Source organism: Podarcis liolepis, assembly GCF_965112155.1.
Source record: "Podarcis liolepis genome assembly, chromosome: 6".
Classification (NCBI taxonomy): Eukaryota; Metazoa; Chordata; class Lepidosauria; order Squamata; family Lacertidae; genus Podarcis; species Podarcis liolepis.
Window position 1 is genome coordinate 73,394,126 of NC_139559.1, and position 11,823 is coordinate 73,405,948.

At 43.9% G+C, this 11,823-nt stretch overlaps 1 protein-coding gene across 1 annotated transcript; it reads left to right on the plus strand.

The window, feature by feature from the left end:
* The first annotated feature begins 409 nt into the window (after positions 1 to 409).
* Positions 410 to 9,502, plus strand: RPL5 (ribosomal protein L5). The gene is made up of 8 exons (XM_083511236.1): positions 410 to 580; positions 2,034 to 2,103; positions 2,204 to 2,319; positions 4,488 to 4,622; positions 5,477 to 5,679; positions 6,280 to 6,457; positions 7,629 to 7,717; positions 9,344 to 9,502. The coding sequence occupies exons 1-8, from the start codon at positions 578 to 580 to the stop codon at positions 9,441 to 9,443; spliced, it is 894 nt and encodes a 297-aa protein (XP_083367362.1). The 5' UTR covers positions 410 to 577; the 3' UTR covers positions 9,444 to 9,502.
* The last annotated feature ends 2,321 nt before the right edge of the window (positions 9,503 to 11,823 follow it).

Sequence of the window (11,823 nt, forward strand, 5' to 3'; positions counted from 1 at the left end):
TAAAAAAAATGCAAATAGCATTCAGCTGACGGAACCTACAGGTCTCTGAATGCTTCTGAACTACAACTCCCAACCCCGCCCCCCCCCCCCCCCGAGCATTGGCTAAGCCAGCTGGGGCTGAAGGGAGTCCAGCTGCGTCTGGAGGACCACATGATCCCAGTTCTCCGTATTGAAGAATCCGCGTTGAAATGTATGAGCAAAAGCCGCTTAGCACCGAGGCGCCACTAGGTGGCGCACCCGCCGGCTTTCTGCTGAGCGCGTTGCCGTCACACTTAGAGCGGCGGCGGACACCATGAGCTCCGACGACATGGATTGGCGTCATCGCTGGCGGCGCAGGAAAAGGGACGCGAGAGCGAGCGGCGGGGGGGGGGGGAGGATGAGGGCACTTCCCCTCCAAGCCTCCAGGGGGCAGTGCTCCCTCCTTTTGGGGCGGGTAGTGGAATCTCTCTCTGCCTTGTCGGCCAGGTGACGTGTAACGCCTGCGCGCTGAGCTCGGCCTTTTCCCCCAGCGCGACGGCTTGCGGACGTTTCGCTGCGCGGCCCCCGGCCTTAGCGAAAGCGGACAGAACCGAGAACCATGGTCAGTACCGGCACCAAATGGGCCAGGATGGGAAGGGGAGAGTCGGCTCCGCTTTCTCGAACCCCGGCTGCCCGCTTCCTCGCCCGCTGCCGGCCGGATGGATTCGGATTGCGCAGCTGGCAGGCCCGGCTGCGGAAGCGAGTTCCAGCGTGGCCTAATGGCTGCAAGCAGCCGCCGTTAAGCCGCTGCTAGTAGAAGGGCCGCGGCTGGTGCTCCCCCCAAACACGCCTCCCCGGGTCGGTTTCTTTGGGTCGTCGTCCCCGCCTCGGGTTCCCCCGTTTTGGTTCCGTTTGCATTCCCCTTCTTCGGTCCCGCCCGCACAGCGCCTCTCTCCCCCGCTCTCCGACTTGGTTGCATTTTCTCCTCCTGCCTCCCAAAATCTTCCGGCCCTTGAGCGCAGCAGTGGCGAAAGGTTCGGGCCTTGCGTGTCTGAATCCCCCCCCCCCCAGGCGTGCACACATGACTCCGGGCCTGTCTTCACGATAGCTGCGCGATCGGGAAGCGGGGGTGGGGGGAGCGTGATGGATAACTTGCAGGTCAGGACCCGTCTGAAGGCGTTGCGGGGAATTGGAGGGGAGAGTCTCGAATCGCAGGTCTCCCGTAAAGCAGCGCCCCTCGTTTCTGGAAGCTTTGCGCTGTGTTGTGTCCTTGGGGGGGGGGTCAGGCGATGCCTCCTTTGGTCCCGTTTAAAGACTGTCTTGGAAGAGCCACATGTCTCACCGCGTGTAAACATCTACAGTACATCAGTTTCATCCGGACTTTGTCAAATACGTTTCACTGGCAAAGCTGGATTTGCCAGCGTGTGTGTAACTTGCCGAAAGGCAGGTCCTAGAGCTTTAGCTGCCATCCCAACCCCGGGCCTGTGGACCTGTCTCGTTGTTGCCTATAGGAAAATGTAATGATGCCAAGGTGTGATGGCTGTTTGAAGTAAGGCAAGGCGTTGGTGGGATAGTTTTATTAACGTCTTCTCCCCTCTAGTGGATGGTCAGCAGAAATCCTTCAGTTTTGGGAAGTCTTCGATTTCCACATTGCCATCCAGACACCTTGCTACTTTTAAACTTAGCATTTACTGTATTTTTTCCATCATTACCATAAATGCTTTAACATAGTCCAATTGTAGTCAGTGGATTCTGGAAAGCCTTGAAACTTTCAATGGCATGTTATATTAAAACAGTAAGCGTTTTATCATTGGAGATGAAGGTGTCATTAATGGGTGCTAAGCACTTTGCTACTGATCAAGTTTGAAGACTTTGCTTTCCTCTGCATCACAGCCATAAAGAAGTTTTAAGTTTATAATATGTGTTTTTTAGGCTGTGTGTCTGTATAAGTGTGTGCACTTTTCAAACACATTTCCATTTTTCTCCTTGTTGACTTAAGTTCCTGCTATCTTCACCTGTAAGATTGTTATGCAAACATTTTTGACATTAATGTTTCTGTGTCGCATTTATTCAAGGGGTTCGTGAAAGTTGTCAAGAATAAGGCCTACTTCAAGAGGTATCAAGTCAAATTCCGAAGAAGGAGAGGTATGTTTTATTTCTTGGCAAGCTTTCAATAAATTAGATGGATGTAGCCTTGAACCTGCAGTTTCTAAATACATTCCAATCTGTCACCTTTCTGTTTCAGAGGGAAAGACTGATTACTATGCTCGTAAACGTTTGGTGATTCAAGATAAAAACAAGTACAACACCCCTAAATATAGGATGATTGTACGTGTCACCAACAGAGATATCATTTGCCAGGTAAGGTCTCCTTTCTGTCCTTGATTGTACTGCAGAGAGCTGCTTTGCACTTCACAAATTTCCTTCATAGAAATGTCCATGTAACATGTACATTAGCCTTTATAAAGGAAGAGAAGAACCTATTATTTTTCTAAGGTAGTTCTTAGGCAGAAACTATTCTAAACCCTAGAATAGGCCATATCCTGTGACAATACTTCCTTTTGTAGGAAAGCAAGACTTGGTAATGGATAAATTTGAGGAAGTGTCTTGAATGTTTTTTCTAAGAAGAAATCTTTAAAATAAGCAAAATAGGCCCTTTATGTTACCATCTCAAAACATTTTTTCATCCCCTGGAATGCTTTGCCAGGTATATATGTTGCTTCATATCCACATTTACTTTTTGGCTCAAAGGAGCTTATTGAACAAGCTCTGCTTTCTGCTACTTAATTTCTGATGTGCTTCTCTGTGCAAAGATACATGTTGCATCTCAAAATGTTCAGCATGCTTTCATTAGGAACAAAAGAGCTACCAGCCTGCAGAAAATGCTGAGAGTGAAGGTGAAATTATTCTTTCACAAATCTTTGTGTGGCATTTTCTTTTAACTGTTCTATTAGTTCTTCTAAAAATCTTCCCTTGACCCTTCCTGCTTATGAGAATCATGTAGAAAAGAAGCAGGGAACAATTTGCTTAGACATTTCTTAGCTATTTAACTGGCTTGGCTACCAACAAGTGAGCACTGAGAATTGTAGTTTTGCAAAAGGGCTAGTATTCACTAGTATAACTCTCAGTGCCTTTCCCAAACTAGAATTCCCATGGTTCTTTTGAGGAAGCCATAACTTAAACTAGTGTAAAATCAGTTTTAAACTTACACTGCATGTGTTGCATTTCTGAATTTGGTAAGGACTGACACAGAAATTGTCAGAATTCCATTTTGAGTGTAACTTCTGATCTTGGATAAGTGTATGTCAGTGGTTTTCAAAGCTGTAGATCTTTCATTGTGTGTGAGAAAAAGAGAGAGAGATTTTATGCTTAATTTCCATGAATCTGGAAGACAGGACTGCTGGACAGCTTTTTTTAAAAAAAACTCACTTCAATATCATTGGCAAAGTTGCATTTTTAAAAAATATTAAAGATTTCTTGGTTTACAAAAGTTTGCGATGTCTCTTTTTCAGGTTACATTTTCTACAGATCAGTTTCATTTGTTGAGACATTAGTGTTACATTAGGAAGAAAAGGGGGAAAGAGGTGGAGGGGGGAAATGATGAGTGGGGTAGGATTGGGTGGCAATGCTACTATTCTACTTGGCAAAGTTGCATTTGATGGTTTGCTGTTGTAGACCCTTTTACGTGGAAATTGCCATGTGCTAAGCAAATCTCCAGAAGTACTATTGATTTCCAAAGCTATGAATGAAACAGGTTTCTTTAGTCTATACATCTCTTACTTTTTGACAGCAGTGTTCAAAAGTCTTTGCAATTTGGGATGCAAAAACGGGGGGGGGGGGGATGGACTAAATATGTATATCATCACTGGCAGTCTTTCCCCTGTTATATTTTCATATTGGAATGCCTTGGAAAACCTGGAAAAGGTTAAGCATGTGCCATACAGTCCTGAGGAACCAGCTGTCCTGGATGAGAAGCTGAGTGGCAAACTGTCCTGGTCTTATAGCAGCACTTGCCTAACAGCCCTTATTTCTGCCACCACCATTCTTTGTAGATGGATAACTAAAATGCAGGACTATTGTAGCTACTGTGTATGTGTATTCTCCCTTTGTCTGTGGCTTAAAGTACCAGTAGTCCTTCACAGTCAAGAGAGTCTCAACATGTCCCTCTGAGGGCATGGGAAAGGAGGAGCAGGATCAATAGATCAACGGTAGGGGGCAAGGTGGGAACTGAGCAGATGATGAAGGGAGAGAATGATTTGGTCAGTGTCTTTTATAAGGTTTTATTATTCCAATAAAGATCTAGCTGTTGCTGATACGTGCTTTACTCACTCATGCTTCTTAGGTAGATATAGAGTGTTTACAGACATTGTGGGTGCACTCTGGTATGGGGGGAAAAACATGGGGGAAGATTGGCACTATAGGACTGCTGACTTTGATGGCACTCCTCTCAAACAGAGGGAAGACTGCAGTGAATTAATATTGCAGCTGTTTGGTTGGAGGTCGCCCACTAACCTTGCTTTTGTTGTCAGATCGCATATGCCAGAATTGAAGGCGACATGATTGTCTGTGCCGCATACGCTCACGAGCTGCCAAAGTACGGAGTGAAAGTAGGCTTGACCAACTACGCTGCTGCCTATTGCACAGGCTTGCTGCTGGCCCGCAGGGTATGTATCTATTCTGAAAAATCAGAATAACATCTGCACCAGCTTATTTGACACAAATTGGGACACACAATGTACAAATAATGGAAATTAAGGGTTTTATAGTACTGGCTTAAAGTGTATGTCTGTAGGAGGTGGGATATGCACATCAGCACTTAGCCAGTCTGTTTCTGTTTTAGTCCTCAAGTACAAACCTGGGATTTTGTATGCATTAAGATGGCACCTTGTAAAATGAACTGGGCAAGAAATAAATACTGGGTTAGAGAAGATGGCAGAACGTTGGGTTTGAGGGTGTGTGTGTCTGTGCTTCTGTCATTTCAGCATATCGGCCACCAGTTATTCCTTAGCACTTGATGAAAGTACAGTTACTTTCGCAGAATTCTTACATCAGTGCAATTTCTTTACTGCAAGGTTCTATTTCCCTTCCTCTGTAGCTCTTGTTATGTTCTCCCACCTTTCATCCATGGCTTTAAAGATTTCCTTGCATTGTATGTGGTAGAGGTATGGCAAGGTCAACTTACATTTAGTAACTTGGAATTCTCACATTAGGGTGTTATCCAAGTGGCAAATCCCATGCTGAAAAAAAGTTTTGCTGACTCAAAAAGTTTTGTGGTCTCAAAAAGTTGCTTCTGTAGAATCACTTGTGTGCATGATTGACTCCTAAGAGATTGCTCGTGCATGAATTAATTTCTTTAATATCTTACCATTCTGGTCACAACTGGCCCTTGGAGTGGGTTGCAAACTGTCTGTCTTTCTGTCTCATGATATGTGGAATGTTTCACCGAAAGCCTGTTTTGGTCTCCAGTGCAGTAGATCTATGAAGAAGAACTTAGACCTGTCTGCCTTGTTTGTTGCAGCTTCTCAACAAATTTGGCCTTGATAAGATCTACGAAGGTCAAGTTGAAGTGACGGGTGATGAGTATAATGTAGAAAGCGTGGATGGGCAACCTGGTGCCTTTACGTGCTATTTGGACGCAGGCCTTGCTCGCACTACCACTGGGAACAAAGTTTTCGGTGCTCTGAAAGGAGCTGTGGATGGTGGTCTTTCCATTCCACACAGGTAACCTCCCCCCACCCCCACCCCCCGGGACTGATAGTTCAGGCACTTCCTCTAGAAATGGAGATGTCTTTGTTTTGAAATTTAAATTCAGTATATTTAACTTTCACCATTGGTGGTGGTGGTGCTTAATGCTACTTGCTGCATCTTAAGTCACTTGGCCCTGGGTATGATATTCCCATTGCGGACTTCACTTGCTGCCTCCTCTCTACCACAGTCTTCCACATACCAGACGCTCAGAGATCTGGCTCATACGATAATTACCACCATTCATCACTTTGACAGCAGCAGTAGATTGTACAAGCAATACCCAGAAGAGTAAAACAGGTTGTTGTTTCTGCTGCCCTACCAAAGAACCCCTTTATTACAACGCTCCTTAATAATTCACCTTTTTTTCTTCTTGTCTTCAATCTGGCTGCTATGTGATGATGTCCCACTGACTTGAACATGTTGTAGTTGGTCCTTGGCATGTGTATGAGAGAGCTCAGTGTTTCAAGACGGGACTGATGGCGGCTGAAATTTCTGGCTGGTCTTAACTGATTTTTGCTTAAGAAATGCTTTCTCCCAAATGTTAACGAGGGTTCCTCAATTCATGTCTGACAGTACCAAACGTTTCCCTGGTTATGACTCGGAGAGCAAAGAATTCAACGCAGAGGTCCACCGCAAGCACATCATGGGCCAGAATGTTGCCGATTACATGCGTTACTTGATGGAGGAAGACGAAGATGCTTACAAGAAACAGTTCTCCCAGTATATAAAGAACAACGTGACGCCTGATATGGTAAGATGCTTGCTGTTCACAGTGATTGAAAAAGCAAGTACTAGGAGTGTGTCAAACTGATATTGCTGGCAATGGACACTTTTATGGGAAAATGCTAGCAAGTATCTGGGATCTTTCAGATCTCAGGCCTAGTATCTCTGTGTTATGAGCTTTGCACATCTCTGAAAACATCTTATTAAATAATGACCTATCATTCCATTTGTAAATCCACCACAAATACGTGTCCAGTTTCCTGACTGCTTGTAAATTCCCTGGTTAACTCCTAAATTGTCTTCCTTTATGCTGTTTAAAAGGCTCAAAGCTTGCTCAGACCTTTGGAGTTCCTGTTTGATGAGAGAGCATCTTGATAGTAGTAGCCTTGGATTGGGAAGCAGGGGGCAGAAAGCGCTGGGAATTCAGTTGGACATGCACAGTCAGAGGTGCATGAATTCCTTCTTTCTTGCACTGCTAATTGGATCCAGTTACAGATAGGTAGCCGTGTTGGTCTGCCATAGTCAAAATAAAAAAATTCCTTCCTGTAGCACCTTAAAGACCAACTAAGTTAGTTCTTGGTATAAGCTTTCGTGTGCATGTGTATCTGAAGAAGTGTGCATGCACACGAAAGCTTATACCAAGAACTAACTAAGTTGGTCTTTAAGGTGCTACAGGAAGGAATTTTTTTATTTTGCTAATTGGATATGAGGAAATGGTCTTAAATCCAGCCTTGCTGGTTGTCACTCATCAAGCACCAGCACTCTTGCTGTGATTCACAGATAAAATTGCTGATATGTAAGGCTAGTTCAAACAGTCCCAGCCTGCTTGAGTACTGAAAATTGTAAAAACTAACTAGTGCTGTGCATATGATGGATGTTCATACACAGGTGTTTCCCACCTCCCACTTCTCCCAAATGTGAATTTGTCCCAAGTTCCTCTAATTGTGGGTCTCTTTTATAAGTATTTAAATGTTGGAAGTAAGGTCATACGCATGAACTCCATATTGATTTGTACGTTCATTCTGTGTCCTTAACTAGAATAGTTCTGGGATATGTAGCTATGACGACATTGTAAATGAGTTATTTTTAAAACATTACTTCCTATAATACATTACAGCGTGGGGGTGGGGGAGAGTGCCAAGTAAATTTTGGTCAACATGTACAAAATGTAAAACTGATTTCTAAAATCCTTATTTCAGATGGAAGAACTGTATAAAAAAGCCCACGCTGGAATACGTGAAAATCCAGTCCACGAAAAGAAACCCAAGAGAGAAGTCAAAAAGAAGAGGTGAGACGGTCATTTTCTTCTCCTGCAAGAGAAATGTTTGTTACTGAAAGTGCTGTGCCACTGAAACTTTTTGAAATGCATTAACACTGAAAATTGGTGAATACTAGGATGGGAAGATTTCTTAGTTTTGTGGCAGGAATTTGCATTTTCAGAAACATTTTGGCTTATTGGGAAGCTTAGTGTTAAAGCCCTGTGTGTTTTAACAGCTTGGGCTAAATCATTTTAGGCTTGAGGGTTGCATCCAAGCTGCTAAAGCTCCTCCTGTGTTGCAGCCTCCTTCATGAACTTGTTCCCGGCAGGAAGTTCTGCCTTTGCAAGCTGGGTGCTGCTTATGAACCTTAAGATCTCTGCTTAATGTAGATCAAAACAAGAAGGGATCTTAGAAATGGCAGTACTGGCAGTTTGAATATGAGCAGCTGTAGAACAGAACTGATAACAATTCATTCCGTTTGTTATCACTTAACATGTATTTCATGGGCTGCTCTTAATTCGGTTGCAGGAGAAAAGCAGCAGTTCCTCTTAGTTCCTATGATTGTTCTGGCCTGATTCTATAGGCCAGAGGTGTTTTGGCTGCATTGGTTATTAGTGTTCTTTGGTATGACAAACACAGAGTTTTCCATTCTTGGTTGAAAGTTAAGGACAGTGGTTGCTTAGTTTTCAAGTTAATAGAACACCTTTTGCTCTGGGAATGTCATCTTAACCTTTAAATCACCTTGTATCCTACTCTTCTAGGAGTTTTCCACAGGCATTTGTAAAGCATTCAAGGGTCCCAGCCATGTTCATTTGCCTACCTAGTTTAGTTAGTGGTGAGTGTAAATCTCACAGAACTTGGATGTATTCCTGGTGGACCTGCCAGTCTGTATTTGGTATAAATTAGCAAATCTAGCAGTGAACACTTGAGTGATGGAATGGGGCCATCTTTCTCTGAGGGTGTTGAAGGGTATTTGAGGGAGGTGATCATATATGTGAACAACCTGTGGCTTTAGGGCCACATGCAATATTTGGCTAAATTTCAAAAGTCCCAGTTAGGTGATCTTTGGTTCTCAGCACAGCAAACAAGGGCTCCCCATCTCTGCGCTATAACCTTGTCCAGAGTTGAGTGATTTGAATTATTTTATGCAGCCGCATAAGAAAACTTTCCCCTTCCCTTCCATGTTAAGACTCACATCAGGTAGACTTAAATATAGTTGGAAAATTAAGCCACTGCAGAACTGATAACCCCAGAAATTGGGGGAGGGGAGGCAGTGACATGGTAGGTCCTCTGCTGTAAGCATATGATGCAGAGTTATAACAATCCTGCCTTCTGAGGATGGACTGTATTGATGTCATATACTTGCTGTTGGAGTCATAACATACAGGCATGTTTAGAATGATCTGACATTCCTGGGAAGAATGTCACTGCCTCTCAATACCTGACTATGTTACATGGTAAAATAAGATAGCCCTGAGTGGCACAGTGATGGATTAAAAAGGTAAACAAAATCAATGGTAGCCTGTAGAGTGGCACTTTGAAATAGTAGGTTGAGGTCAAGTTTTTCCTTTAAAAAAAAACCAACAAGATTGTTCATAAGGCTCATGCCTTATGCTTGACACATCAGCAACACTAACCCAATCTCTTATTTGCAGGTGGAACCGTCCCAAGTTGTCCCTTGCCCAGAAGAAAGACCGTGTGGCCCAAAAGAAGGCTAGCTTCCTAAGGGCCCAGGAGCGTGTGGCTGATAGCTAAGAGGCCTTCCATAATTTTCTATGGAGATGTCAGCAAAGAGAATAAACTTATTGAACCAATGTTGTAAGCATTGACTTACTGATGCTACATCATAGCTGCTGTTGGATAACTGAACACCTGCTGGCTTCTTCTTTTTACCTGCTTTATTCTTTTATTTAAAATACAGGTTCCATCCCTTTGCATTTATATCCTTCTTTTCTTCTGTCAGGGAGTCCAAGGTGCCATAAGTGTGGTTTCTGGGCAGTTAACCCATCTAAGTGCTTAGCTTCAGGAAAGTGGTGGTCTCATGTGGCCTTCAGACCATGTGAGAAGACTGGAGTTTGCTTCTTTTGCATGTGTTGGGCTCTTGCTTATCAAGTACAGATTAATTATGGAGAACGATTTCTGAGCCAGTCAGGACAAAAGCTTTAAGGGACACTACCCTGTTCTGTCCGACTTCCATAGCCTAAATTAGGGCTTTGTCAAAATGGAACCTTGAGAGGGATTCCGTTCAGAGCTGCCCTTGCTCCATCATGGAGTCTGTTGGTGCTCAGCTGAGGACCTCTTTGGATATTCAAAGTCCACTTTCTTAGTCCATTCAGGTCTTGGAAATGCAAACCAACCCCAATCCCTCAACTAGGTTCAGCTCTCGGAACAGTAGTTGTTTTTCCATGAACTTAGCATCACTCCCAAGCCTTAATGACATGGTATCAGTAGGGGAGGAGGAAAATGGGGTGGGCTTTAGAGAATGGAACTGGCATGCAATTATTCTTGCTGTATGTGTGCATGAAGCATCTTCCGTGTTGCTTGTCTACTTCAGTCAAAGTGGCAGAACAGGCGCTTTGGAGAAGAACGTTGGCTCTCTTTTTAAAACAAACACCTTCCCTTCTGTAGGGTAGCAGGCACAGTTCTAACATTTGAGGTACGAGCCATGGAGAGAGATGGCAGCACCTTCCTCTAAACCAAGCAGTACTCTTTTAAAATACGAGTGGAGAGTGGGAAGTGTCAGATGGCAGCACTCAGTGGGTCCAAGTATGACTATCGCTGAATCCAATCCACAGGCCTGACAAAAGGAAAGTTGTGCTGCAAATACTTGTGCAAAAGTGTTAGAAAAACCTGCTGACTTCCTTACATGTTCCACTAAAGAATGACATGCTGTTAGACCTTGAAGAAATTCCAATGTTGGAAGCATTTGCTAAGATGCAGGAAGGATAATCTGATAGAAGATTTAAGGGCTAGATGTGCCAGGACCAGACATAATGCCCAGCTGTCTAGCAGATTTATCAAATTTCTTCTGGAAGAACACAGATAGATTTGAGAAACTTGCCCAGTATCACATTCCCTCTACATTTCTCTGTAGCAAGACCTGCCTTATCCACCTCATCCCTGATGCTGAAGGTGAGCAGTGTGACACAATAGGTGATGTTACATGAGACTTCGCGTGTAGTCCCTACTTTGCCCTCTTTGTTCCTGGAGCAAATTGTTATCTCACAGCCTCACTTGGGAAGATAACTCCATGCAGCAGCCTGACTATGTACTAATATAAAAGATAAGTCCAGCTGGCACTGAAATGTCATCAAAGGGGCCAAGCAGACCTTGCTGGGGAGATCATTTCATCGATGAGAGCCACAAGTAAAGTCCCTCTCCTTATTGCCACACCCAGCGTCACTCAGAGGTGAGAGTTGTGGAGGGCCTGAGGATCTAAGGGTCCAGGTAGGTTCATGCTGGAGAGATTCCAGAAAAGAGAGAGGTCCTGAGTCATACATCTGTTAAAACCAGCACTTTGAATGGGTCTTGGAAGCATACAGGCAGCCAGTATAGTTGCAATTGGTGGTCTATAATCCATTCACCTCAAAACTCAATAGGCAGCCCCATCTGCACTATGAAGCATTCAGACAGTTTTCAAAGGCAGCCCCATGTAAAGTGCATTGCAATAATCCAATACTGATGCTACGCAGGCAAGGGGACCCCTGTCCAGATACAGTAATGGTTGGGCCACTAGGGGGCAGTACAAACTAGTCATGACAAGAATTTAAGTTGATCTTTGAAGAAGAGAGGCAAAGTAGCATATTGACTCAATGGATTTCATGGCAGTTCAGGGTTCCCATTGATTAGGCAAGGTCTACTGTGAAGCAGTTTAGACTTTGATCTTTTATTTCACTACCAGATCGGGTAATGCAATTATATAGTTTATCAGGCCTTGTAAAAAGGAATAAGCAGATGTTATTAAGCAGGTATAAAATGGAAACCTGGTGGTACAAATGGACCATTTTGTCCATTCTATCTTCCCCATTTGGTTTCCTGTATTTGGAGGGACCAACTAGAACACATGGATCCATGAGTGCTTAGCTTTCATGCCCAAGAAGCAGTTAACCTTTTGTCATTTCCATTATCTTATGAA

Coding starts and splice junctions, on each gene's coding strand:
- RPL5 (XM_083511236.1), top strand. Junction 2,104..2,203: donor CAAATTCCGAAGAAGGAGAG/GTATGTTTTATT, acceptor TTTCTGTTTCAG/AGGGAAAGACTGATTACTAT. Junction 7,718..9,343: donor AGAGAAGTCAAAAAGAAGAG/GTGAGACGGTCA, acceptor TCTTATTTGCAG/GTGGAACCGTCCCAAGTTGT.